The sequence below is a fragment of the Microchirus variegatus genome (genome assembly GCF_963457635.1).
Source record: "Microchirus variegatus genome assembly, chromosome: 9".
NCBI classification, from domain to species: Eukaryota; Metazoa; Chordata; class Actinopteri; order Pleuronectiformes; family Soleidae; genus Microchirus; species Microchirus variegatus.
This window is the reverse complement of record NC_139810.1, coordinates 7,856,049-7,883,402: the sequence shown is the minus strand read 5'-3', so window position 1 is coordinate 7,883,402 and position 27,354 is coordinate 7,856,049. Positions and strand designations below refer to the sequence as shown.

The window sequence follows — 27,354 nt, the reverse complement described above, 5'->3', positions numbered from 1 at the left end:
TCCATATACACTATCTTATACAGAGATACCGCACGTATACTCAAGAATCTGCAAGTTATCCGATTGCCTGTCTTAGTCAGGCAATCGGATAAGCTGGCCTTAGCTGGATTAATCCGCGAATGTAAACGTACAGAGCACTGAGTGCTGAGCAAATATTTGAGGATTATTTGGTGAGTGCAAAGTACTTACTGTGGAAAAATGACAATCTGTATGAAGGATATGAAGCAGAATACGAGGAGAGTACACGCAACGTAGCCTCCAAAACGATCATCCACTTTCTTAGAATACTGTCACAGGGAAAAAGAGGAGGAGGAGCATCAGGAGCTACAGCTGCATACAGAAATTATAAGCCAGTAGATTAAATGTTAGTTTTAATCTGAACCTTTTTCTCCAGGCTGGAAGTCTGGAAGGTGAGCAGGAACTTCTTCACATGGTCTTTTCTTAACTGGTCAATGCTGCGAGCGTCAATGGCTCGCCCAAGAAATTCATCCACCTCGTCTTCCGGGTTCATGGCCTCCTGAACACCACGGCTGCACAGAGAGGAGAAGGAGAAACAGATCAGATAGGAGATAAAGAGGGAATCGGTTTTCCCAAACACACATGTAAGAGCATTCAGAGTCAGAACTCACTTGTCTTTACTGGACGCCTCATCGATCCCCTGAAGAAGAAAGCGAATGAATGAAAATTGAGACTTGTACAGACGAGCTGCAGTTTTTTTTTTTTGAGGTGTGTTGATGTTGGGTCTCACCATTTGTCTGAAGACTTTAGAGTCTTTGGTCCTGGAGAAAGTCCTGTCAGGGACCCAGCGTGGCATCAGCCCCTCGTTAGAGTTGGCTCTCGTCCGCTGCATCTTCGCCATCATCGCCTTCTCCTCCTTCTGCTCACGCCGAAGAGCAATAAGGTTCACCACAAACACTCATATACAGTGATTAATATCAGAGGTCACTAAACACAACTCTTTAACTAGCATCTGTTGTCCAGAATAAAATGAAGAAGCCACCTCTAAGATTCTAAACTTTAGAGCACTGACCCTTTTCTGACTGCATCCAAGCACCAGAAAGGTCTCGATGCTGTTCTCCTTCAGATATGCATTCCTCTCGCCACCAAAGCCGGGCTCCACCTCATAGTCTCCGTTTAGATACTGCAGTGTGGCCTTCGTGATGTGGATCCTCCTGCACAGGAAAAAACATAAAAGAGAAGTTTACCCATCGTTTGACAATAGTGTGAAATTCAAGCTTATTGCTGTGAAAATTGATCTTTGATTATTTGACTAATAGTTAATTGAAGAAAAAAAAACGAAAAAACTTTAAGATTACAATCACAATCATTCTTAATTTCAGTCATAGTAAGAAGAGATTAAAACTAAACCACACAGCCCCTAGTTTTGTTTTCATCTCAATCACTTTGTTAAAGTTATAGTAGTAAAAGATTATACCAAATGCAAATTTTAAACAAATATAAGGAAGAAGAAGAGCAGGTTAATCCAGGACGGTGATGGAAATGGTCGTGTTTAAAGTCAGACTTATTGTTGTGTTTACTGAGAACACTAAGAACTTTGTATAAGATACTGTAAATATGTAAATATTTGGTTATAAAGTAGTATAGAAATGGGCGTAGGTACATATAAGTTTATACTTCTATCTATCTATCTATCTATCTATCTATCTATCTATCTATCTATCTATCTATCTATCTATCTATCTATCTATCTATCTATCTATCTATCTATCTATCTATCTATCAAGCTAGCTAGCTAGCTTGATAGCTATCTGTATAACAATATTGCTAGCTATCTATCTAGCTAGCTAGCTAGCTATCAGAATTTATGAAACATTTTCAAGTAAACCTCCTTTCTTCAAAAACTAAAAGGTCCAGTTTGTAACATTTAGAAAAGGTTTATTGGTAGAATTTGAACATAAATGTATGTTTTTATAAGTGTATGTTTTTGTAGCCTTTGTGCCTTTTGTATTTTGAAACAGCATAAAGTTGGAAATCCTTTGTGGTATGCCAAGGCCACCTATGTTTCTTTCTCATTGATTAAAATTTATCAAGTGAGCGGCAAATCAAAAGGAAGTTGCTGGGTAGTTGGCAGCTTTAATCTCCCTGAATATGAATATTTTATGTACAGTATGTAAAATACATATTTATGTCACCTATTGTCAGACATAAACAAGATAAAGAAATAGTTCCTCTACAAACTCACCCTGCTTTGCCTCCCGCTTCCATGTGATTGGCCAGCGTGACATCATTGGACCACACGTCAAACTGCCACTTCCTGAGTCCCAGGACGCCGCAGTGCACGCGTCCGCTGTGAATGCCCACGCGCATGTTCACGTTGACGCCCGTGACCTCACGCACCAACCTTCAAACAAACAAACAAACAAACAAACAAACAAACAACCCAGAGGATCAGTGAGTGTCGCCTCTGACTTCACTTCACAAACAACAAAAACAAACACAACTCACGAGATGGCCTCGATCATGTCCACGCCCATCTCCACGCAGCAGTGGGCGTGGTCCGCCCGCGGTTCAGGAAGTCCGGACACGCAATAGTAACAATCGCCCAGAATTTTAATACGAAGACAGTGGTTCTCCTAAAGAGAGGGAGACACACAAGAAAAAATGAAGAATAAGTTCCCAGTGATTAAAAATCTATCTTTTAAAATTCAGTACATCACATTTCTGAGGGCTTATTGACAGAAATTCAAGTTTGTGTCAGTGTATAATGGATGAAAAAGTTCAAACCTTGACTTATAGTTTTAGAGACGTTTAGAGACACATCTGTAACCGTAATCTTAATTACTCTTAAAAGCATTTTTTTTTTCTTTTAACTCAGCCCACTCCACTGAAGCCAATTTCTCAAAAGGTGAAACTATTCCTTTGACAAAAACACACACACACACAGGACGTATCCTTACCGACGCCAGCTTATCAAAGCGGGCGAAGAGTTCATTGAGCGTCATGACCAGCTCCTGAGCCGTGCACTGAGAGGCCAGGCTGGTGAAACCCTCGATGTCTGCAAACAGAATACTGTGGACACACAAGAACAAGAGGTGGAAAGAGACAGAGTGAGACACAGAGAAACAATAAAATATTTTTTTAAATATATCTCTGTGTAATTTTTCTGCAATTTGGGTCAAGGTTTAGTTCAATATTCACTTTGCAACATTGACCATGTTAAAATGTGATGAAAACATACAGGACCACACAGCACCATGAAAACTTAAACTATTTTACATTCTCTTGCAAGGAGGAGGAGAACTTTATTTTACTTTATTTTAATTTTCCAATGAAAATAGAACGGCTAAACTGCAGGTTTATTACGATTTGGTCATTCTGTTGTATCAATTTGCGATTTCGATTTGAATACGATAACTTGTTCCGGCCTTAGATGGATGACATTTTAAGTCATGGAAAAATAAAAAATGAAACTGGGGTTAGTATTATTATTATTATTGTTATCAATAAAGTACTTCAAAGGTGCCATATGTAAGAATGTGGCCAAAAACGGTTACTACATTCAAATTCAAAATGCCGAGGTCTTTTAGGTTTCGTTTTCTGACGTAACTGGCAACCCGTGGTTGCTCGGCAGCTGAGACTCTACTGACTGCAATGATTGGTAGACGGCGGTAGGTGGCGCCACATGCCAAAACATGATTTCAAAACATAAACATTTGCAGTCTGCAAAATATTTTTTTAATGCAAATATTTTGGCTGTACTGTTGTTGTTGGTGAGTTCAGTTTGTTATTTGAACATTATTCCTGAGTCTCTGTGACATATTAGGAGGATTTTATGGCCAGTTGCTTTAGATTTATTACATAATGCACCTTTAATAATCTAAACAAATGTATATAATGGACATTTCAGGCAGTGGATGTGTGATTGTGACTTGACCAGCTTGAAGTGAGGGTTGAAATCAGATACTGAAACCATACACCTGTAACTCCTGTGTGAATACTAACTTGTACTTGTACTACTACTATTAATACTGAGTTTTATTAAGCTCTCGAGTGGTTCAGTATCACAGTGTCTGAATCTCTGCGTGCCGAGTTCACTTTCATCAGAGCTGCTGACCTTGACAGAGACCGGAGATTTGACCTTAACGTCTTCTGAAGAAGATTTGTCAGTGTGTGTGTGTCTTTGTGTGTGTGTTCTTGTACTTGTGGCATACTGTGGACCAGTGAGGGTTTTTAACCAACAAAGTGAGGTAATTTTTACGAAGCGAGGACATTTTGGCCAGTCCTCACTTTGTTTTCATTGAAATCACTTCCTTAGGTCGTGAACATGCTATAGTCTGTTTTTTTTAACAGAGGTCCTCAATTAAGTACAAAACCCGGTTCCACCTGCAGACAAGTTAATGGTACTGCACCCAGTAGTTCTTTACAGATGTCATTCATAAAGTAGATATGTGTAATTGTGTTGATTTATAAAGTGGAAATGCTGGTCCTCGGTATGCTGCAAGTACAAGAATGTGTGTGTGTTTTGTTGTACTAGTGGCATACTGAGGACCAGTGAGGGCTTATAACCAACAAAGTGAGGTAATTTTTACGAAGTGAGGACATTTTGGCCGGTCCTCACTTTGTTTTCGTTGAAATCACTTCCTGAGGTTGTAAACATGCTATATATATGTTTTTAACAGAGCTCCTCAATTTGGTACAAAAACCCGTTTTCAGCCCTGGTGTTTTACACACTTCTTGCTCTAGGGCTCCACCTACAGACGTGTTATTGTACTGCACCCAGTAGTTCTTTATAGATGTCATTCATGAATTAGATATTTGTAATTGGTTGATTTATAAAGTGGAAATGCTGGTCCTCACTTTGCCAGCATTTTTTACCCGGTCCTCAGTATGCTGCAAGTACAAGAATGTGTGTGCGTGTGTGTGCGTGTGTGTGTGTGTAATTGAATATGTGTTGAATTTCTACATCTTCAGGGATTATCGTATCTTGGCTGCTGGTGATTAAATATCCCCTCCCTTATGTTAATTAGCAGCCACTCTCCCCTCTGCTGACACTCACACGTGCACGCATACGTGTGCGTGTTTTGTGCGTCAACTCACTTCACGGATTAAACTTATACCTACACAAGCAACAATAACATCACACTTGTGATGTTTTGTCTCCATTAAGAGCTCTACAGTAGAGGAGGAGCAGAATAAAGTTTGTTTTTCTTACACATCTGCAGAAAAACAACGAGAGTGGAGAGTGATTAATGCATGAGGTGAATATTATTATTATTAATAATAATAATAATAATAATAATAATAATAATAATAATAATAATAATATAAATGCTACTGTGTGCAGCCGACTGAATCAGTTAGTGCTGATATGCAAGAGTAGAAAAAAAAGTATGTGTTTGTCAAAGTCTCTCCTGAGGCTGCAGCTCTATCAGTCCTTCACACTGTTTGTCAGATTATAAAACCACTCAAATATTTGCTTTATATATATAAAAAAATAAAAGTAGGTGTAAGGTGATGGCGAGCAGCAGATGTCGAGCTACGCGATAAAACAGCGACCGGCCCGCTTCCTAAAGATAACAGGAAGTTTACACGACAAAATAAGAGTGTGCTCTTATCGGACGATTAGACGCCATAAAGTGCACGGGACGACAAACTATGAAACAATAAGGAAAGTAGATACTGTTCGTATTGTCAAGGCGATTAATAATTGTTGGTGTCTAGTTCTAATGCAATTTAGCACGTAAGAATTTAAGAGCATTGGTTCCAGCTATTTTACGGTGTATTCTACGTAGACGTCACTATTGGAGTTTCCAACAGGAACAAACAAATATTGTGGATTTTATAGACGAAATAGGTGGTACATATTAATTTAATGTACGTAAATGCTGCACATGGTTTAACTGAATGAGCACCTGTTATTTTCAGCCACAGAGGAATTATATATATATATAATATAAAACTAAAACTAATAAAAGACACTCCTGTGACAACACGTTAGGAATTAACAGATACTACTTAGGTTCTTTAAATCAAAATATTTTTATTAACTATAATATATAATTATATTATAGTATAAAATATACAAACGTAGTAATATATATATATATATATACAGAAGGGCCAGAAAATGTCCCATTTTTCCCAGAATACCACCTTTCAATACCTGGCAGTTATTTACAATTTAATGCACGTTAAAATAGTGTATTAACAATTTAAAATCAAAACAAAAACAAAAAGTACACTTTAGTTGTACATTTTCAAATGTGAACAGTATAAAACATGTTTAAAATAACATTTGTGTGAGTTTTTGTCTCAATGTGCAAAAACAGGCCTAAAAAATGGAAATGACGTACAGGCGTTTTTTCCTAAAGACGCTGATTTGCCGCCATCCCACAACAGCACGAGGGAAATTACCATTAAAAAAAAACACGCGTTGGCTTTGATGTGCAACTTCTCCGCTTTTCGTAAACTGTTGGATTTATTTTTTTCCGATAGCGCTAACCCTAAACCACGCAATTACAGTAATTACAAACATTTCGTCTGCGATACGCTCAGGGTTAAAAACTAGTCAGTGCATGAACTTATTATTACAGTCAAAATATGTCGTGCTTTTTTTTGGAAATATCTGGGGGAAAAAATCTTCTTTTATACTGTAAAACAGGTCAGATATACAGTAGGTTATAACTGATTAAAACAAATGAAGCTGTGAAAAAAGAGTGTCCCCCCTCCCTGCTGACCTGACATTGTCGTGTTTCTGGATATAGATCTTATGAAACATCATGTCTTCCTTCTTGGCATTGATGTCAGCCTTCATCTCCATGGCAACATGCCTTGGCAACACTGACAGCAACAGACGTTCCTGGAAAACACGGGGAAAACGAAACAAAAAAACACACAGATTGTGTCAATCACAACATTATCTCTCTCTGTGTCTCTGTGTACAAGTCAGACAAATGTGTGCGTTCACGTTTGAGCTTGAATGAGTATGTGTGTACGTCCATATTAAGCCTGTTACATAAAGTGAAATCAGCGAATAGTTCCCGCACACAGCTGCCGTGCATCTGTGACCGGGGACAGATGTTGAGATGACAGCGAAACAATGAGTTCTCTGGCGACTTTTCATGTGACATGAAAAGAAAAAAGACTGGAAACAACAATGAAGGGACACCTCTGACGAGTGTCGTCGCCTCTAAAACCGACACCTGATACACAACAGAAACACTGATGTTCGACTCCAGCTCCGGTGTCCGACAACCCCGTCACCATTTCTTTATTAGGAGAAAACTCGCTCTTCTGCCGCAAAGGAATTCAATTAAAGCCTCTGTTTTTAATTTTAGTGCAGGAACAGAGCGACATGAAGAAGTACGAGCCGAATCACGTGATCGAGAGGTCAAACGACTCAAACTGGAAGAAAGAAAAATCATTAAGAATTATTTAAGAAGATGGTGCCGTTGTGTAAGGCTGGCCGTTTACGGCAGCGGCGCGGAGCCTTGGGAGCCGGCGGTATTCACGGAAGATCGCGCGATAATCTTGAACGGACGCGAGTTCGCGAGATCCAGCGATAGACTGTGTGTATAAAGTAAACAACAACAACACAGCTTCTTTTCATTCTCCGACGTGGAAGAACTGTTGATCTGGGGCCGTATTTATCAAGCGTCTTAGAGTGCCGTTTTACACTTAAGCCCTGAGAATTTGTGAAATTTAGTCCTAGTCTCAAACTTAAGAATAAAAGCTATTCATCAACTTTCCTAAGTCTAAGAATCACTCCTACTCTCCCAGATATTTAAGAGACCTCCAGAGGTTTCTTAAGTGGTTAGGAGTTGCCAGCAGGGGATGGCACTGAGGTGAGAAGGATGTCCTGGCTTTGTTTGATGACGAGCAGCTGATCAAACGGCAGGGGCGCCGATTTATGTTTTTGCTGATGGGTTCTCATCATCGTGCTTGCATGATTGTTGCTATTTTGACACGCGCACATTCGTCTCATAGTAAAACACATTAGATCAATTAACAGCAGCGGCTGCGATGAACGCACGCACGCACGCACGCACACGGAAACGATCTCTTTCACACACACAGTCTACACACTGGTGATGCATTAGAGGATTTTAATCTCAATTATGCAACACTAACGCAAAAGACTGAAGAAGAAAAAAGAAAAATAGACAACCCAACACCACAGCCTGGATTGAACAGCGTAGCTACCGTAACCGCCTATAAGTTTTTAGGTAATAACAGCCTACCGACTCAACAGGAACTTCACTCATTAATTAATCAAAACCTGATATTAATTATACTGTCAATGATCACAACTGGCTTTAATGACACAAATGTAGGTTAAATCTAAAGTGTTACTAACTACACACACGGAAAAAAATCATCATAATCACCAAAAAACAGCAAAAAGGCTCAAATAAACGCAAATCATGGACCAAATCCGCAATTCAAAATCATTCTGACACATCCTATAACAAATATTTAATTAGTTGTTTTGTCACTCACCATTCTTTTTAATTATTGGTGACGAATATGTTTCCTCTGGTAAGGGTGCATCTTATAAACTGGTGCGCTATTATTTCCAGGTTGTTATTCTTTTACAATGTCTTGTGGTGGTTCAGCCTTGGTCCATTGTGCACCACTTTTCTGACATTACAATGCAACCCGTTGATAGGTAGTGGTCATTAACAAATCAATGACAAGCGTAGGCTGGCACATGCGAGTGCTTGACAATCTCCGTGGGTGCTCGGCAATATCCGGGAGCACCCACGGAATCGGCGATATTTCTTTATTCTTAGACAAGGGATTCCCTTTCGTGATTGGTCATTTCTATGGACACGGAAGTGACGTCACCTAAAATTCAGTTTACGGCACATAGTACTGTCTTAATTCAGCTCTGAGAGTGACACTTAAGATTCAGTCCTACACGTCGCTGAAAGTGTGAGTAAGACTATCGCCCTCCGAAATATAATAAGAACTTTATTCATGAGTTTTCTGAGGAGTAATTCTAAGACGCTTGATAAATACGGGCCCTTATTTGCCTTGCCTTAAGCAAATTATTGGATTTGCCATATTACGATTTCAAAAATAAAAATTTCAACTCAATTTCAAACAATCTGAACTACAGTTAGAGCAGCCAGTACCTGCTGCTGGTTCTCCCTCTGCAGGTGCAGCCTGGCCTGGATGTATCCTCTGGTCTCCTGAAAGGCTTGTCTCTGGGACACCTCAGCAGGGTAGTGGGTGCAGATTCCGATGATGTTGGTGCAGAGGAAGATCAGAACGTTAGCGCTCACCTGAACAGAAGAGGTGAGGAAAAAAACAACACAGGCATTCATAAGATGAGAAGACAGACAATAGATATACAATAAATGCTTTAAAATAATACTTGTTTCGTTCTCGTAGCTTTAAAATAAGCATTTTTATAGACAATATATGATTATATGCTTATTGGGATTACAAGCACTTACGCTATTTCTAGTAGCTGCATCTTTCCTCATGACTTATCATTCATTCATTTTGTTAATAGGTAGTTTGTCGAGGGTCTTAAGGGTAGACACAAATGACGTTGGTCAGACAGAAATGTCTTCAGTGATGATTTTTATTTGTATCATCACCAGATGTTGATCAACCAGCGCACATTGTTTAGAAAAAAATCAATACAAAAAAAGGAAAACTCTAGAAAGGAAATACTGAATAAATAAAATAAACAAAAAACTAGGACTATATTCAGTCAAAGTAAATTGAGCACTTGGCGCAGCAAGGCTTTACTAAGGTATAACCACAATACCTTTTTAGTGATATAGGGACTAGCGAATCTGGCATCACTTCCATTCCCTCTGAGAGCCCCCTCCAAATGAAGCTCTGCTGTATTTATCCCCTTAGGAAACCCACCCTTAATTGGTACCTACCACTAGGTTTCAGACAGCCAGGGGTGTTTACATTACATTTTACAAATGCACACTTAACTCAGTTAAAACGGTACCGGATCACTATAAACTACACATTAGGTCTAATATATTACCTCACTGCATGTACACATATCATAACATACTGAGTACATGGTTAAACAACACTTATTGATTTAATGCTGACGCAAGTGCGTCATTCGCGAACGCGCCCGTCCATATAGCCCTCCCGTGTCGGGAGCGCGCTTTCTAGACGCACACGGAAATACTCGGTGAAAGCGACGGTAAGAAGTTTTAACTTAACACCTAAACAGTTATGACTCTTTAATTAGGACAATACGTTGAGGCTCCGCGGTTTCCGCTGCAATTATTATCTTTCTACTAAACTACCAAACTGTGTTTTGCTGCGAGTGAGTGAAATGACAATGAATGAATGAAATGCGTGTGAATGCGTGGGAGAATGTTTGGTGTGCTTCAACGTCATGTATGCATCCATCAGTTAACCGCACCCAAACTAAACCTAACGCCTAACACAGTCAACAACGATACATGTTAACGGTGTGAACACATGCACCTTGTGAATGCAAATCCCTTGTTTATCTATTGAGGGATCGTTAGTGCGGCCATTATACGGACGCGTGAGGACGCGTGAGGACGCGCTATAGCCGCGGCGTCACAAACCCCCCTACTCAAGCTTGACCCTCCTCGTAGAGGTGGGACAAGAAATCGGCAGTCACATTGTCCTTCCCAGCCTTGTACTGTACAGTAAACTTATACGGCTGTAACGACAGATACCACCGCGTGATCCGGGCATTACTGTCTCTCATGCGATGCATCCATTGTAGTGCCCGGTGGTCAGTCTCTAGTACAAACTCTTTCCCCATCAAGTAGTACTTCAGCGTGTCCAACGCCCACTTAATGGCCAAGCACTCCTTCTCCACTGTAGAGTACCTAGTCTCTAGTACATCAGCCGGAGTTTCCGGCTGGATTGGCCTGCACTCTCCTTCTCCCTGCAACAAGACGGCTCCCAGCCCCAGACCTGAGGCATCCGTTTGGACAGTGAAGGGGAGGTCAAAGTTGGGGCTCTGCAACACTGGATCGTGACACAGGCTGTCCTTCAGATCCTGAAAAGCCTGTCCGCACTTTTCTGTCCAAATCACCTTGTTGGCGCTTGCCTTGCGGGTAAGGTCAGTCAGCACCGCAGCCCTGGTGGAGAAGTTGGGTATGAACCGTCGATACCACCCTACCAGACCCAGGAACGAACGCACTCCTTTCTTGGTTGTGGGTGGCAGGCAGCTCCGGACGGCCTCCACCTTGCTCACCTGCGGCATAATATTTCCTCCTCCGAGAACGTAGCCCAGGTAGCAAACCTCGGGTCTGGCGAGCTGGCACTTGCTGGCATTGACCACCAGCCCGGCAGCCTTAATCCTCCGGAACACGTCAGCCAGGTGGGTCAAATGCTCAGTCCATGACGAGCTATGGATCACCACATCATCGATGTAGGCAGCGGCATAGCTTTCCGTCCCCCTCAGCACCTGGTCCATCATGCGCTGAAAGGTTGCGGCAGCTCCATGTAGACCGAAAGGCATAGTGGTGAATTGAAACAGCCCCGTCGGGGCCTTAAAGGCAGTCAGCGCCTGTGACTCCGGCGTAAGTGGCACCTGCCAGTATCCTTTGCACAAGTCCAGCGTGCTAAGATATTGTGCTTTACCGAGCCGTTCCACCAACTCGTCCACCCTCGGCATAGGGTAAGGGTCAAAGGCTGATATGGCGTTGAGCTTGGAGAAATCCACACAGAAGCGCAGCCCCCCATCCTTTTTCGGGACGAGCACCACTGGGCTACACCATTCACTGCGTGATGGCACAATGACGCCCATCTCCAACATGGACTGAACCTCCTGCTTCAATGCAGGAATCAGTCTTGCCGGGACCCTCAGTGAAGTCTGGCGGATTGGCCCTGGAGACGTCAGCTTGATGCTGTGGTGGATCACCGTCGTCCGTCCAGGCTCCTCCCGGAATAGACCCCCAGGAACAATCTGCAGGAGCTCCTTTTGCTGACGACTGGAAAGGTGCTCCACAGAGGGATATGAGCCCTCGCCCCCAGCAGTGGGGAAATACTGCTCCTTCAGCTCCTCCTCATCGTCCACTCTGCGGGCCCACATCAGGTCGCTGGCGGCCCCTGGTCTGGATATCCACTCCTTGAGCAGATTAATGTGAAACACCTGCTTTGGCTTTCGTCGCTCCGGCATAGCGACCTCATAGGTTACCGGGCCCATCTTGCGCAGCACTTCAAAGGGACCCTGCCACTTGGCAAGCAGGCTGCTTTCTGATGATGGAAGAAGCAGGAGCACCTTTTGGCCTGGGTTGAAGGTTCGACTGCGGGCAGTCCTATCGTACCAGGCCTTTTGTTTCAACTGGGCCTGCGCCAGGTTGTAGTGGGCCAGATTGCTCAGCTCCTCCAGCTTATCTCTCATCTTGAGTACGTAATCCACAATGTTAGTCTGTTGAGGAGGCCCCTCTCCCATCCAGGCCTCCCTCAGGACATCCAGGGGACCCCTCACCTGACGTCCGTAGAGCAACTCAAAGGGAGAGAAGCCGGTGGATGCTTGTGGGACCTCTCTATAAGCAAAGAGGAGATAGGGAAGCCACTGGTCCCAGTTAGCTCCAGAGTCACTCACAAACTTCCTTAACATTGCCTTGAGAGTCTGGTTGAAACGCTCAACCATTCCATCTGTCTGCGGGTGGTAGGGTGTAGTTCTTATGCCCCGGATCCCTAACAGGGAGTATACTTGCTTCATAAACCTGGAACTAAAGTTTGTACCCTGATCTGTTAGGATCTCTCTCGGGATCCCCACTCGTGAAAATAGTTGCATAAGGCTATTCGCTACCTGCCTAGACTTGGTGTTTCTCAAGGGGAAAGCCTCAGGATAGCGAGTAGCGTAGTCACATATTACCAAGATGTACCGGTGGCCAGCCCTACTCTTGTCAAGGGGGCCTACAACATCCATAGCAATCCTAGTAAAAGGAACATCAATGATAGGGAGGTTAACTAGGGGTGCTTTCTTGCCTCTTTTGGAACGGGAGGTGAGCTGGCAGGTTGGACAGGATTTACAAAAAGCTACAACTTCCTGGTACACGCCAGGCCAATGAAAACGGGTAGCAATCCTGTCTAGGGTTTTCTGTTGTCCTAAGTGCCCTGACCAAGGGATGCTGTGAGCCAGGTTCAGTACTTTCGCCCGCAGAGACTTAGGGACTACAAGTTGCTCTCCCTCAGCTCCTACCCGCACCAGTCTTCCCTCTCTCAACACAAAGCACTCTTTTCCACACACTGCGGCCCTAGAAACATCCTCCTCACTCTTCACTTTGCTGAAATAGGAACTCAAAGTAGCATCAGCTTTCTGAGCCTGTACAAAGTCAATGCCATCCATCTCCCTAATGTCTAATGGAGGTAGGTGGAGCTGCTCTGGTACTGGAGTTCCTAAAACTTTGTCCCTCCTCTTAACCGACTTGGGTTTCTTCTCTTTTCCCCGTGACGAAGCTACAGGAAAGGGCAACTCCTGCCACATATCCGCTTCATTGGAGTTAACCTTAGCTTGAGCTCGAGTTAACACATAACTCTTCACTTGGGGTGTGTGCTGTTGTAATAACTCTGCCAACACAGGTACGTCCTGACCTAAAACAACTGGGTAGGGACAGTTGTCCATTATGCCAACATTAAGTAAATATGACTGCCCTGCAATCTCCACCTGTACCTCAGCTGTCCGGTGTTCACTTTCGTCACCATGTATGCAACGCACTTTGACACTACCCCCTCCAACTAAACCCTCTGGACCGAGACATGCTCCTTGGATGAATGTCTGGCTACTACCCGAATCTATTAGGGCCTTCCACACTTTCCCTCTGATTCTGACGGGTACTAAAACGTCCATAGAGCTAGGGGTTGCCTTGGCTAGCCCATTACCTGGGGTGTAACATAATCTACCCTCACTCGTGGATGCTAAAGGACACTCAGGTTTAATATGGCCAGGCTGTCCACAGTTATGGCAGATTATCTTCAGGTTAGGCTTACTCGGCTGATTAGGTCGGTAGGGCTGGTTGGGCTGGCGCGGCTTGCTATTTGGGCTATTAGCTCTTCTGAACTCACGACCACCACCCACAGACTTACCATACGGCTTTCGGTCAAAGTCCCTTTGGACGCCTTGGGTGCGACGGTTGGTTGAGTCCTGGTTCCCGAGCTGGTAGCCTCTCCGATGTCGGCGGGCAGCAACGAAGGCCTCTGCGAGGTCAGCCGCTTGCTTGGAGGACTGTGGGTTGTGTTCCTTGACCCACACCCTCAGATCCGGATTCAGCATACGGAGAAACTGCTCCAGAACGATGGCATCCCCGATCTGTTCTTTAGTTTTCTCCGCAGGGCAAATCCACTTTTGGTAGAGGTCAGTGAGCCTTGATTGAAGCTCTCTCGCCGTTTCACCGTCCAGGAAGTCCATGGAGCGAAATCTGTGGCGGTAGGTCTCCGGGTCAATTTCATATTTCGTCAAGATGGCTTGTTTTACCTCAACATAGTCTCGGCTATCGAGTATGTCCATTGCCACATAGGCTGCTCGGGCCTTCCCTGTCAGCAGGGGGACAAGATACAAGGCCCAACTTTCCCTTGGCCACTGGTTTGCGAAAGCAATCCTCTCAAACGTGGTCAAATAGTGCTCGATGTCCTCATCTTCGGCGTATGGGGTCATCCTAGGTGCACTCCAACTGAGCGGCGCTGTTGGGAGGAATGGCCTCATAGTGTCCGAAAAAGGTATGGCTGTGTCTGGTCCAGGCCTCTCGGACATGGCACTGTCAGAATCTGAAGCCATGTCTGGTCTGGGCACATTACCGGAGGGACGTGACGTCATCTGCGATGAGCCGGAGTGAGGGTTTGGCAACGGAGCAACGGGTGAGCGCCGTGCATCTTCCTCATCCTTCAGGGACTGATTCAGTCTTTCAGAGCTCACTAGCGTCTGAAGTTGCTGGAACTGGTGATGCAGGGACCTCCATCTCTGGCTTTGCAGCTGTGTCTCCTGCTCCTGTCGTTCCTCCCTAGCTTGTTGAGCCTGAATGAAGGACGTTACTGCAACCTCGAGCCTTGAGATGCGGTCCTCCGGTGGCGCTGACTGTGGCCTGGACTGGGTGCCTCCAACTGGAACTGAAGAGGACGATGCCATTGCGTCACTGCCGGGTGCGCTCCGCGCCGCAGCTACGCCTTGCCGTGTCTGTACTGACATTTTTTTTTTTTCCTTGCAATGCAAGTGCCGACCCTAGCAGACCACTGATCCCACCACTGCCACCAAATGTTAATAGGTAGTTTGTCGAGGGTCTTAAGGGTAGACACAAATGACGTTGGTCAGGCAGAAATGTCTTCAGTGATGATTTTTATTTGTATCATCACCAGATGTTGATCAACCAGCGCACATTGTTTAGAAAAAAATCAATACAAAAAAAGGAAAATTTTGGAAAATGCAATTATTATCTTTCTACTAAACTACCAAACTGTGTTTTGCTGCGAGTGAGTGAAATGACAATGAATGAATGAAATGCGTGTGAATGCGTGGGAGAATGTTTGGTGTGCTTCAACGTCATGTATGCATCCATCAGTTAACCGCACCCAAACTAAACCTAACGCCTAACACAGTCAACAACGATACATGTTAACGGTGTGAACACATGCACCTTGTGAATGCAAATCCCTTGTTTATCTATTGAGGGATCGTTAGTGCGGCCATTATACGGACGCGTGAGGATGCGCTATAGCCGCGGCGTCACACATTTATTCATTCATAATTAATCATCCTATTAAATTCCTTTTCACCCAAAAAATACGCGTCTCTGACCAACGTCAGTGCAGACAGAAGGCTGCGTCTGTTTAAGAATGTAAAAAGAATATATTAAAACAATTTTTTTTTCAGTCATCGCAATTATTTTGGTCACGATGATCGCGACATTTTACAAATCGTCCCATTAATATACGAGATCCTTCCTTTACGGAGGCCGACATCTTGCCAACTGCCATGTTTCTACAACAGCACAAACTGATGCTAAGGAGGAAACGGCAGCAAGAGAGGAGAACAGTTTACATCCTTTCTGGTATATGAAGGCCACCGTAGTCTCCATAGTTTGTGCGTAGGACTCGTTTTCCATTCATACAGTACCCGCTATAGTCATAGCAACAAGTAACTTGTAGAGCAGTTGTTTTCAGTGTAACTGAATCATTCTGAATCAGTTAATTAAAAAGATTAGTTCAGTACTTCCTGCATGACCGACATCTGCCACTTGACTAAAATACACCTGACCGGGTTGTGATTCGGCTCCCGACCACCTGCTTTTAGCAGTGCTGTCACTTAATACACCTCTGTATATACAGTCCTACGGATTTTAGACATTTCCTTTGCTAAATGCTGGAGGAGTTTAACACATGTATTAGAAGTCTTTTTCACTCGTGCTGGGCAGGTTAACGGCGTTTCCATGACAACTGACCAGGAAAAAGACGCGTGTGACGTCATGTTTACTCCGGATTGTTAAAATTAGTCTCTAAAGACACGCTAAACTTCAAAAACAGAGGCACAGGTACGCTTGTTATTTGTAGCACTGCTCTTTTTCGTTTAATAAACAGACCGCCAGTAGCTAACGGCGCTAGAGGAGCTAACACAGCTAACGGAGCTAACTGGTAAACGGTGCCTGGACTCCGGTGTCAAAGCACGTAAAGTTGTCGTTTTTTACGGTCAGTCGTAATGGAAATGTGTCATGCATTAACGCGTTAACATGCCCAGCACCATTTTTAACTGATGTACACTTTGGAACTGTTCAGTTTGATTTATTGTGTTGGACGTTGCCCTCATGACTCTTCAGTCAGTTGAAGGCAGTCTGATCGACGTCACATTTGAGGAACGGCTCAGCATGCTTTGGAACCTCGTCAGAAAAGTCACTAAAAAAAAGCACCAGGAACCAGGTACTATCGCTAATGAAAAAGCAAAAAAAAAAAAGAGCAAAAGCCAGGTCGAGGCGTGCCGGAACTGTGTATTGGAAAAGCGTCACATCTTGATCAGTTGTTCTTGGGGCCCCAGGAAGTCGCATTGCCTCCACTGCTGCAGCAGGCTAAAAGTACAACTCGGACTTTAAATAGATTCTTTGTTTATCTTCTATATTTATGTCACTGCTCTCCGGGACCAAAATGCATCTGCACTTTTATATTTTTACAGGAAGACAAAGAGGAAGCAACGTTTGCTCGCAGCTGCACAGTATTTGTAGCTAATCTATGCTTATAAATCACACACACACACACACACACACACACACACACACACACACACACACACACACACACACACACACACACACACACACACACACACACACACACAAACCATTTCCTCTGACAGGAAACAGCTCTGTTTGTGGGATCACTCGTTGTCCCCTTTGCTCCTCACAGTCCTGCTGACCAACGAGTCGTTTCTACTGCCTTACTGCCTGCTTTAATGTGTCGGAGAACAACAAAAAAAACATTCTCCAACTGCATTGTGGAAGTGCTGTTGACCCCACAATAGGGCCACTTCCTAAAAGAGCTGCTGCTGTTTACAGCCTGGAAGTGACACACTTCACTTTACAGGCAACTTGTGCACCAGGAGGAAGCCAAGATTCCTGAAAAGATGCACGATAGAACCTCCTTTTAGTGCAGAACTATCATGTATTTAATGAATAGTGTACCTATTTTTATTGAATGTGCAATTATTACTATTATTATAGTGAAACGTGCTATTGTTTTTGTGGCTTCAGTTTATATCTATATATAATATCTGCAACACGCATTATTTAAAACCTTTTTTTTTTGTCATTTTTAGGATCAATTTGTCTTCCTTAGAATCTCATCTCTGTGTTTGGTCCATAGGTTACCTCACGCTTCATTTGTCTTTTGCAGTTTGAATAAAAAATTAAAATAAAAAATCACATAAATAGTCAGGCTATGGAAATAGTCAGAGGTGTTTCTGAAAGCTGTAGTTCCTTGACTGGCCATCAGAGGGCAACAGCAGTGGCTGCTGGTCATTGTGTTTTGGCAATGAATTAAAGGTATAACCCGTTGTTGTTTTTTAAAATCACGTTGTGAGTGTGTGTGTGTGTGTGTGTGTGTGTGTGTGTGTGTGTGTGTGTGTGTGTGTGTGTGTGTGTGTGTGTGTGTGTGTGTGTGTGTGTGTGTGTGTGTGTGTGTGTGTGTGTGTGTAGCTGCTCTGCTCTGTGCTCTGGGTGTGGGATCAAAACACCTAATGATTGTTGTTGTGGTGAACGAAACTCAACAGACCTGGAAAACAATGAGACTTACGTGGATCAATGGCTTGGACAGGAAGTGAAATAAATGGATGAATAAATTAATTAATAATTAAATAAATGATGCTGCAGCTCTGCTGAGAGACGTTGAGGTGTAATCCTGCTGCTTCTCTCCTCTCACAGAGCCAGCTTTTGATTTGAAATAATTATAACATGAATGCAAAAGTCATGTTCATGAAGTAATTTTCTTTTTCATTCAACTGATTCCAAATCAAGATAGACTCATTAACGTAGCTTCGGGCTTCTAATGCATTGCACTTTTAAACGTTGATTTAAAAAAAAAATAAAAAAATGCATTTAAACACTAAATAAAAAACGACTTTAAATCCTAAAATAGCAGCAAAGGATAAAGGTGAACCACAGACACAATAATAGAGACAGACGGGTAACGAGCAGATGAGTATAAAAAGAGAGCAAACGAGGAGTGAGGCTGAAGAAAAAAGGAAAAAAACACACCTCAGAGTAATGGACAGAGCAGATGAATTGGAGAAATTGACGTGATGTTGAGAGAATGAAGGAAGGAAATAAGTGGTATGAAACAGGAAGATGAGGAAGGAAAAAAACAACACAAGAACAACAAGTAAGAACAGACAGACAGGCAGACAGATATAGGCCACAGTGACATTAGGCAGATGGCTCCGAGCGCTCAGCTCTGTTTACATTACTCTCACTGTTCAAGAAAAAATAGCCACGAGACAAAAGTGAAACCTGGAGCATGGTGTTTGTGTGTGTTTGCGTATGTGTGTATGTGTGTGTGTGTGTGCGTACTTGTATTAAAACACTGACCTCGTCAAGACCAGTAGTCCACATGGGGACCAAAACCAGAACCTCATTTATGAGGAATTAAGTTAAGTTTGTGGTTTGGTTAAGGTCAGGGTTTGTAGGTGAGTGCCTCCTGTTAGTATGTAGTACGTGATGAGGACATTTTGGCCTGGTCCTCACCTTCTGTCACGCCTTAAAATGGCCTTTTCAGGGTTAAGACTTGGTTTTAGGGTTAGGGTTAGAATTGGGCTTAAGTTAAGGTAACTCAACTCAACTCAAATGTATTTATTGAGCACATTTAAAAAACTAGAAAAGCACTCCAATTGCAGCTCAGTGCCTACAAAATACACCCTGCCGGCGCACCTGGGTCAGACAGCGAGTGTTGTAGCCAGTGATAGGGTCTACGGAGCACACCCAAAATTGGATCACTTGTTACTGGTCCCATTGCGGACATTTCCTGAAAATGTTATCCAAATCCCTCTGTAACTTTTCGAATTATGTTGCTAACAGACAGACAAACTCCGGCGAAAAACATAACCTCCTTGATGGAGGAAACTACCGAGGTTGACTAATGTGCTGTTCAGATTGACGTCAATAAAAAATTAATTCAGTAATAAAAAACAGAAAGTGTAAAAACCCAAAGGTGCAGTTTGTGATCAGGCAAGGCAGGCAACTGCTTGGGGCCCCGAGCTGATAGGGTGCCCCCGACACTCAGAGCCTGAGGGCTGTTTTTACTGAAATATGCAGGGACCAGCCGGCTCCCCGTCCCCCTTAAAAAACAATGGGCGATTTGCAATGACATCTCAGTAGGAAACCTCCCTAAAGGGGCCCCACCTCACATTAACCTGTGTGAAGTTATCGTTCTGCAAGTTGGAAAATGAAGAGGATTATTTACAGTGTAATGCATATCTTTTTTTACTCAGTTTATATATGTTTTTTTCAGTTATTTACAGTATTTTATTGTTCTATATATTTATATTGTTTTATAATGTGGGTTCTTTACAGTGTAATGTTTTTTTTAACTAAGTTTATATAGTTTTTTAAAAAGCTATTTACAGTATTTTATTGTTCTTTACATTTATATTTTCACATACTTTTTAATTACAAGGTTTTTCCATGTTATTTTATTAATTTCGAGAAAAAAAAAATATTTTGAACTCATACATTTTTCGTTGGTGTCCGATTATTTGTAACATAATGGTGATGAACACTGGTTGGAAGGAAGGGCCCCCCGGGAATTTTTGCTTAGGGCCCCTACAGACTCTAGAATCGCCTCTGAGCATAGTAAGAACACATAAAACTCAACCGGTATTAAACGCCATGGAGTAATAGTAGATTTTCAAAGACGATTTAAAACACTCTGGGCACATCTACGTGCCAGGGCGGGGCAGGGTAAGGGTAAGGCACTTTAGTTGTAATTGAATCATCATTAATCATTTAGTAATGATTAAAGTTAGGGTAAATGGCTAAGGATTTATAGTCATAGAATTATGACTATGAGGTGTGTTCCCTACAGATGCTGTGGAAATGTGTGTGTGAAGTTGTGTATTTTCCCTCCACATGTGATCAGCTGTGGCTGCTCTCAGCATTCATGTGCTGAGGTTCACTCAACATGCGTGTCACACTCCATGTGTCTGAGCTCACAGGCTCAAACTAATTGCTTGCTTTTGTCAAAAGGGCAGAGGTTGCTGGCTTTACAGAGCACACAGTAAAAATGAAAGTAAAAATCACTTTAAAGAGCTCAGTGGTACAGTCCTTACCTGCAGCACAGGTCTACATGTGCCCTCTGTGCTCAACCACACCCTCATTTATCACAACTCATCATGTATTATATACCATCTGCCTTTCCTGTGCCACTGAGTCCAGCTTTGTTATAATCACACATAGCTACTCTAGTAAGGACTGTCGACTAGGAAACACATCGCCAACTGAAATCAAACTAATAATATCAGATATGAAACTGTTTCCAACAAAGGTTAAGTGCTGGCTAGAGGATAAACAAAGCTGTACCCATTGATTGTTTTAGGTTTATTTGACTTGTAAGGAGTTCTAGTTTGTAATAGTGTAGTTTTAACATGTAGTTCTAGTGTGTTATTGTGTAGTTTTAGCATGTAGTTCTAGCATGTTATAGTGTTGTTTCGGCATGTAGTTCTAGCATGTTATGTGTACTTCTGACATGTTATAGTGTAGTTTTAGCATGTAGCTTTAGTGTGTTATTGTGTAGTTTTAGCATGTAGTTCTAGCATGTTATAGTGTCGTTTTATGTAGTTCTTGTATTTTATAGCGAAGTTTTAGCATGTAGTTCAAGTGTGTTTTAGTGTAGTTTTAGCATGTAGTTTTAGTATGTTATGGTGTTATTTTAGCATGAATTTCGCGTATGTTATAGAGTAGTTTTAGCATGTAGTTCTAGTGTGTTTTAGTGTAGTTTTAGCATGTAGTATTAGTGTGTTTTAGTATAGTTTTTAGCATGTAGTTCTAGTACAGAGGAGTTTTAGCATGTAGTTCTTGCATTTTATAGAGTAGTTTTAGCATGTAGTTCGAATGTGTTTTAGTGTAGTTTTAGCATGTAGTTCTAGTATGTTATAGTGTCGTTTTAGCATGTAGTTCTAGCATGTTATGTGTACTTCTAACATGTTATAGTGTAGTTTTAGCATGTAGCTGTAGTGTGTTATTGTGTAGTTTTAGCATGTAGTTCTAGCATGTTATAGTGTCGTTTTAGCATGTAGTTCTTGTATTTTATAGCGAAGTTTTAGCATGTAGTTCAAGTGTGTTTTAGTGTAGTTTTAGCATGTAGTTCTAGTATGTTATGGTGTTATTTTAGCATGAATTTCGCGTATGTTATAGAGTAGTTTTAGCATGTAGTTCTAGTATGTTATAGAGTAGTTTTAGCATGTAATTCTAGTATGTTATAGAGTAGTTTTAGCATGTAGTATTAGTGTGTTTTAGTATAGTTTTTAGCATGTAGTTCTAGTACAGAGGAGTTTTAGCATGTAGTTCAAGTGTGTTTTAGTGTAGTTTTAGCATGTAGTTCTAGTATGTTATGGTGTTATTTTAGCATGAATTTCGCGTATGTTATAGAGTAGTTTTAGCATGTAGTTCTAGTATGTTATAGAGTAGTTTTAGCATGTAATTCTAGTATGTTATAGTGTAGTTTTAGCATGTAGCTCTCGTGTGTTATAGTGTCAGCGTGTAGTTCTAGTTTGTTCTAGTGTAGTTTTAGCATGTAGTTCTTGTTTGTTCTAGTGTCGTTTTAGCATGTAGTTCTAGTATGTTATAGTGTCGTTGGCATTTTATGGCCTATTTAGGTGTTGAGTTTGTGAAGACTAAAATGAACCAGGAAATTAACATCATTAAAGTAGACCTCATATCTCTGGGTGTAGATGGTTAACATGACGATAGCAGCCAACCGGCCACTCTGTGGAAATAACCTCAGCCTAATCCCATGGATATCAAATGCCGTTATGTAAGAAATGTTCTGATATACACAGAACAGTAATATTGGCCATTCAGCACAACAGAGATTAAAATGTACTGTAGTTCATCACAAAAGGCCTCCACAGCACAGTCCCATGACAAGCTGATACAGAAATATATAATATGATATTAAAAGGTCCAGTGTGTAAAAGTTATGTGAAACTATTTTCATTTGGCAGAAATTGAAAATAAAATCATTAGTATTAGAAGTGTACAATCAACTGAGTGTATGAATTGTTGTTGACAATTCCCATTTAACCATGAGATATTTAATTTCAAGAAACAAAACAATTGAAAGTAAATCCAAGATACTCCTAGTAGTGTGGTGAGCGCTGCCTTTCACTTGTCACTAACCCTAACCCTATAGTGACCTTCTCCAAACTGGACCAGCAGACCAAGATAGTCAGGGTGCTAATGGAATATTCTCAATCTCTATTCCCTTCTCCTTTACGATGGCTTTAGTAGACCCACTATTAACTTAAGCAGGAAGTCTGTGGTCCTGACAGTGAGTCTATAAACATCAACTTTTAAGGCCATCAGGCCCCTTTTCAGTCGGAAAGAGTTTTAAGAGGAGAGAGGAACGTGGGAGACTGTGGACCACAAGAGACCTACAGGACAGACACAAGTCAGTGAATCAGAGGTCATCATTTTGAACAGATATAATCCATATTTTTACATAAACAATGGATCTTAGGGCTAGTTTTGACAGCCTTACACTGGATCTTCTTGGATTTCTTCATAATTTTATAAACCAAACCTTAGGTTTTAATTTAAAATCCCATTAGAAAAAAAATATCCAACTCAAAAGAGAGTGCAATTATGTGTTAGTTGACAATGTAATAAATAAATCATGATTCTGACAGTTAAGATGCAAAAATGATTAGTTAATTAATCCAGATTATTTGGGTCAAAATTGAACTCATTGACTTGAATGGAATTTATGTACGTAAAAAACAAAAAGTGGCTTTAAAAAATATGATATAATGAATTAACCATTTGAATTTACCTTACAATACGTACAAATGATTGCATGTTGTATACTAAGCATGTTTAACCCGGGGATTCCTCTGAACGCAATGTGTTCGATTTTCGCCAAAATTGCCGGATGACAAGCGGGACAGGAAGTCGGAAACAGTTACAACATTAAAATCGTTATTTTCAGAATAAAAGCTCCCATTTTCCAGACGTAAGTTGTTAGTACCTCCCTGCAGGCTGGTATTTTAACTCCGTATCAGAAGTAATCAAACTAAAACAACTCAAAACACATACAGCGATGTCACTTTTTGATACCAAAAATATGACCTCCCTGTTACAAAAGCATGACTATAATATCACCTCGTTGCAGTATCATTCACACACACAGTGGCTCGTCCTTTAATCGACCCCGTCCTGCCCGGCTCTCCATGTCACTTCAAAACACTCACAGGAAGATTAGCATGTGAATGAATGTATGTTCATGCAGAGGCACAAAAACAAGGCAGCAGGTCAGGGAGAGAGCTTAGCATTTTTACCCTGGCAACTGGTCATTTTGATGCTGCACTTCATATACGTCTGACTCAGTTATGATCAGTTTACACTGGCATCACTTACACGAGCATTCCTCTCTCACACGATGGAATCGACATTTTACGTCCGGTAATTTGCTTCTGAAACACTTGTGTGTGTATTTGTTGAAATCCTCTGTATGTGTGGTTATTGGGGTTTTGCACTTGCAACCTGGCAAGTATTAGACGACACCAGCTGTCCACTCATATGTGCCACGCTTTATCATCTTTACAACATTGACATCAAGAGCTGAAACTGGCGATTACTACCATTCAAAAAAGACTAGTCACAAATAATTACAGAGACGAAACAATTCCAGATCTAAAACTCACAATATAAAAGCAAAAGGGAAGTAGTTAAAGGAGAGTAAAAACAATAATAATACAGACAAAAAAATACATAAATAACTCCTTACAAGTTGATGTTAAGTTGCCGAGAACTCTGCTGAGTGTATTATTACTCTATGTGGATTACTTGTTTGTGGGTATTATGTTCACTTTCTTTATATGTATATGTATATATATATATATATATATATATATATATATATATATATATATATACATACATATATATGCAGCATATACTGCACAAGCATACTCTATATACAGTATATGTACAGATACAATTATTGTCATCATCACTTCACTGTCAGAGTTGATGAAGAGTCTCTCTCTCTCTCAGTCTTGTGAAAGGTTCTGCTCAGTGTTGGCCCGAGACTCACACCCACGGAGGCTGTGAATTATCAGAGACGGCAGCAGTGCAGCTTTCACTTAGCAACTATCACCCACATTCCACAGCCTCGCTCCAAAGACCTGCACTCAGTCCCCCACCCAGGTTCAGACAGGGTGCAGCGGCGTGGGGACCATGACTTTGTCTTATTAAGAGCACACGCTATTTGTGACTTGACTTGTTTTTAACTTGCCAGTTTTAGCTGTCAACAACAATTGTTTTTTTTTTTAAGAGTGGGCGAAAAACACAATAAGAACCACCACATAAAACACACTCAACAGAAGCTCCCACCCCCTGAATATCGCTGACTGTATCAACTTTTAGAACAGATTTAACGCCCGCTGCTACTTTCTTAGTCTTTGCCTGTCTGTTTCTATACAAATTACAGATTCATCATTTCATTACTGTTATTTAAATCCATTTTAGAATAGAATAGAATAGAACAGAAATACATACAAATGTATGTAAAGAAAATAGTGCAATAAATGAAAGAATGAATGACCCACAGAATCAGGTGCAATGGCATAAGGGAGAGACTAATATAGTCTGACTAATATTAATCTACATTTTCATGAGAATCTATGATTTTTAAATCTATTCCTGAACGTCAAGAGTGCAGAAAAGACGGAGCGCAGCAACCAAACACTGTACAGCGACAACATCTAAGTAATATTAGCAGTCTGTATGGCACTGTATTATATTCATCCATCTGTGACATTTAATCCGTGTCTGTATTCTGATCTGTGCTCAAATACAACACAAAATGATGACTGTTGTGTAAATGGATCTTGAGTTTACTGGGTAAGAGTGTTTGTTCTGTATTTTGTATGATGATAGCGCTAAATATAGGTTGTTATCTTTCATTAGCCTTCCTTTTCCACCACACAGACTTCTCATTTACCCGGGGTTTTTGAAAAACCTTGGCGAGTTTCCATCAGGGGAAAAACTTTCACTCTACCCCAAACTTTGAGCAAAAGAAGCACAGCACCTACTCACGACTAGGGACTTTCTTAGATTACCAGGAACTCTAAAGGGGCGAGGCTGTGTGCTGAATAACACTGATTAAGCCAGTGCTGCTGCAACCCACCTTTAAAACAAGACCCTTTAAATAAGATGTACGTAGAAAAGGACGTTGAACGATGAGAAACCAGTGTCGTAGTTCTAGTATGTTAAAGTGTCGTTTTAGCATGTAGTTCTAGCATGTTATAGTGCAGTTTTAGCATGTAGTTCTAGCATGTTATAGTGCCATTTTAGCATGTAGTTCTGTGTTCTAGTGTAGTTTTAGCATAGTATGTTATAGTGTAGTTTTAGCATGTACTTCTAGCATGTTATAGTGCCGTTTTAGCATGTAGTTCTATGTGTTCTAGTGTCGTTTTAGCATAGTATGTTATAGTGTAGTGTTAGCATGTACTTCTAGCATGTTATAGTGCCGTTTTAGCATGTAGTTCTTGTAAGTTATAGAGTAGTTTCAGTGTGTAGTTCTAGTTTGTTCTAGTGTAGTTTTAGCATATAGATCGTTGGGTTACTCACGTAACCCCGGTTCTCTGATAACCGAGTGAGGTATCTCACTATGGGAAACGCCCTCTGGCGTGACCGATCATGGAAGCTTCAATGACACCACGTCTGTCATATGACAGACCAATCATCTCGAGATGCACGGGCCAGCTCGCCCCCCTTATAATTGCACCTGTGCGCTGTACCCGCCATTCTCAATCGTATTTCTTCCACCCCACCTATGCAAGTAGGGCAGTGTTGTGAGATACCTCACTCGGTTATCAGAGAACCAGGGTTACGTGAGTAACCCAACGTTCTCTTTCAAACCTCCCTCGGTATCTCACTATGGGAGATAAAGCCCACTCCCCGATTTGCATGCTCCGAAGCCCACAAAGCCGCGACCCACAGTGGGTCGACACCCTAATCCCTCCTAAGGGGCTAGCACGCAATTAACCCGAATCCACACTCAGGACTGAATGAGCCAGAGAAGTCTTGGTCACATCCAGCCTGTAAAACCGAATGAACGTGTGTGGGGATGCCCAGCTGGCAGCGGCACAAATATCCCTCACTGATACGCCCCTGAACAGGGCCCAGGAGGTGGCCATACCTCTGGTGGAGTGGGCCCGAATCCTCTCCGGGGGCTGCAACCCACGACTCTTGTACGCCAAGATTATAGCCTCCACCACCCAGTGTGACAGGCGCTGGCACGTCAAGGCCCTCCCCCTGTGAGAAGGAGCCCAGGACAGGAAAAGCTGGTTGCTCTTCCTAAATTCCTTGGTCCTGTCCACATAGATGCGTAAAGCTCTCACAGGACAAAGTGCATTGAGCCACTCTTCATGTCCTCCTGTAAACGGCGGTGGGTGAAAAGCGAGCAGCTCAAGTGTGGAACAGCTGTAGGCAGAATCCCTAACCTTAGGCACAAATGCCGGGTTAGGACGCAGCATCACCCTCCTATAATCCGCGGAGAACTGCAGACATGAGGTGTGCACAGACAAAGCATGTAATTCACTTATCCGTCTAGCTGAGGTCAAAGCCAGCAGCAGGATAGTCTTAAGGGAAAGTACCTTTAAATCACGGCTCGAATGGAAACCCTGAGAGCGCCTCCAGAACCGTGGGTAATTAGAGGATTAGAGGA

The 27,354-nt window shown here is 42.0% G+C and overlaps 1 protein-coding gene across 1 annotated transcript in view; it reads right to left on the bottom strand.

The window, feature by feature from the left end:
- LOC310932286 (adenylate cyclase type 6-like) overlaps nt 1-27,354 on the bottom strand; it is a gene marked incomplete at its 5' end in the record, with an annotated part of 55,054 nt that overhangs the window by 8,584 nt on the left and 19,116 nt on the right. Inside the window, 10 exons of the mRNA XM_083895579.1 lie at nt 190-287; nt 383-530; nt 630-658; nt 749-877; nt 1,031-1,172; nt 2,204-2,362; nt 2,467-2,594; nt 2,919-3,030; nt 6,699-6,820; nt 9,099-9,248. Of these exons, the coding sequence (XP_083751705.1) occupies nt 190-287; nt 383-530; nt 630-658; nt 749-877; nt 1,031-1,172; nt 2,204-2,362; nt 2,467-2,594; nt 2,919-3,030; nt 6,699-6,820; nt 9,099-9,248 (1,217 nt within the window). The remainder of the gene's footprint in view (nt 1-189; nt 288-382; nt 531-629; nt 659-748; nt 878-1,030; nt 1,173-2,203; nt 2,363-2,466; nt 2,595-2,918; nt 3,031-6,698; nt 6,821-9,098; nt 9,249-27,354) is intronic.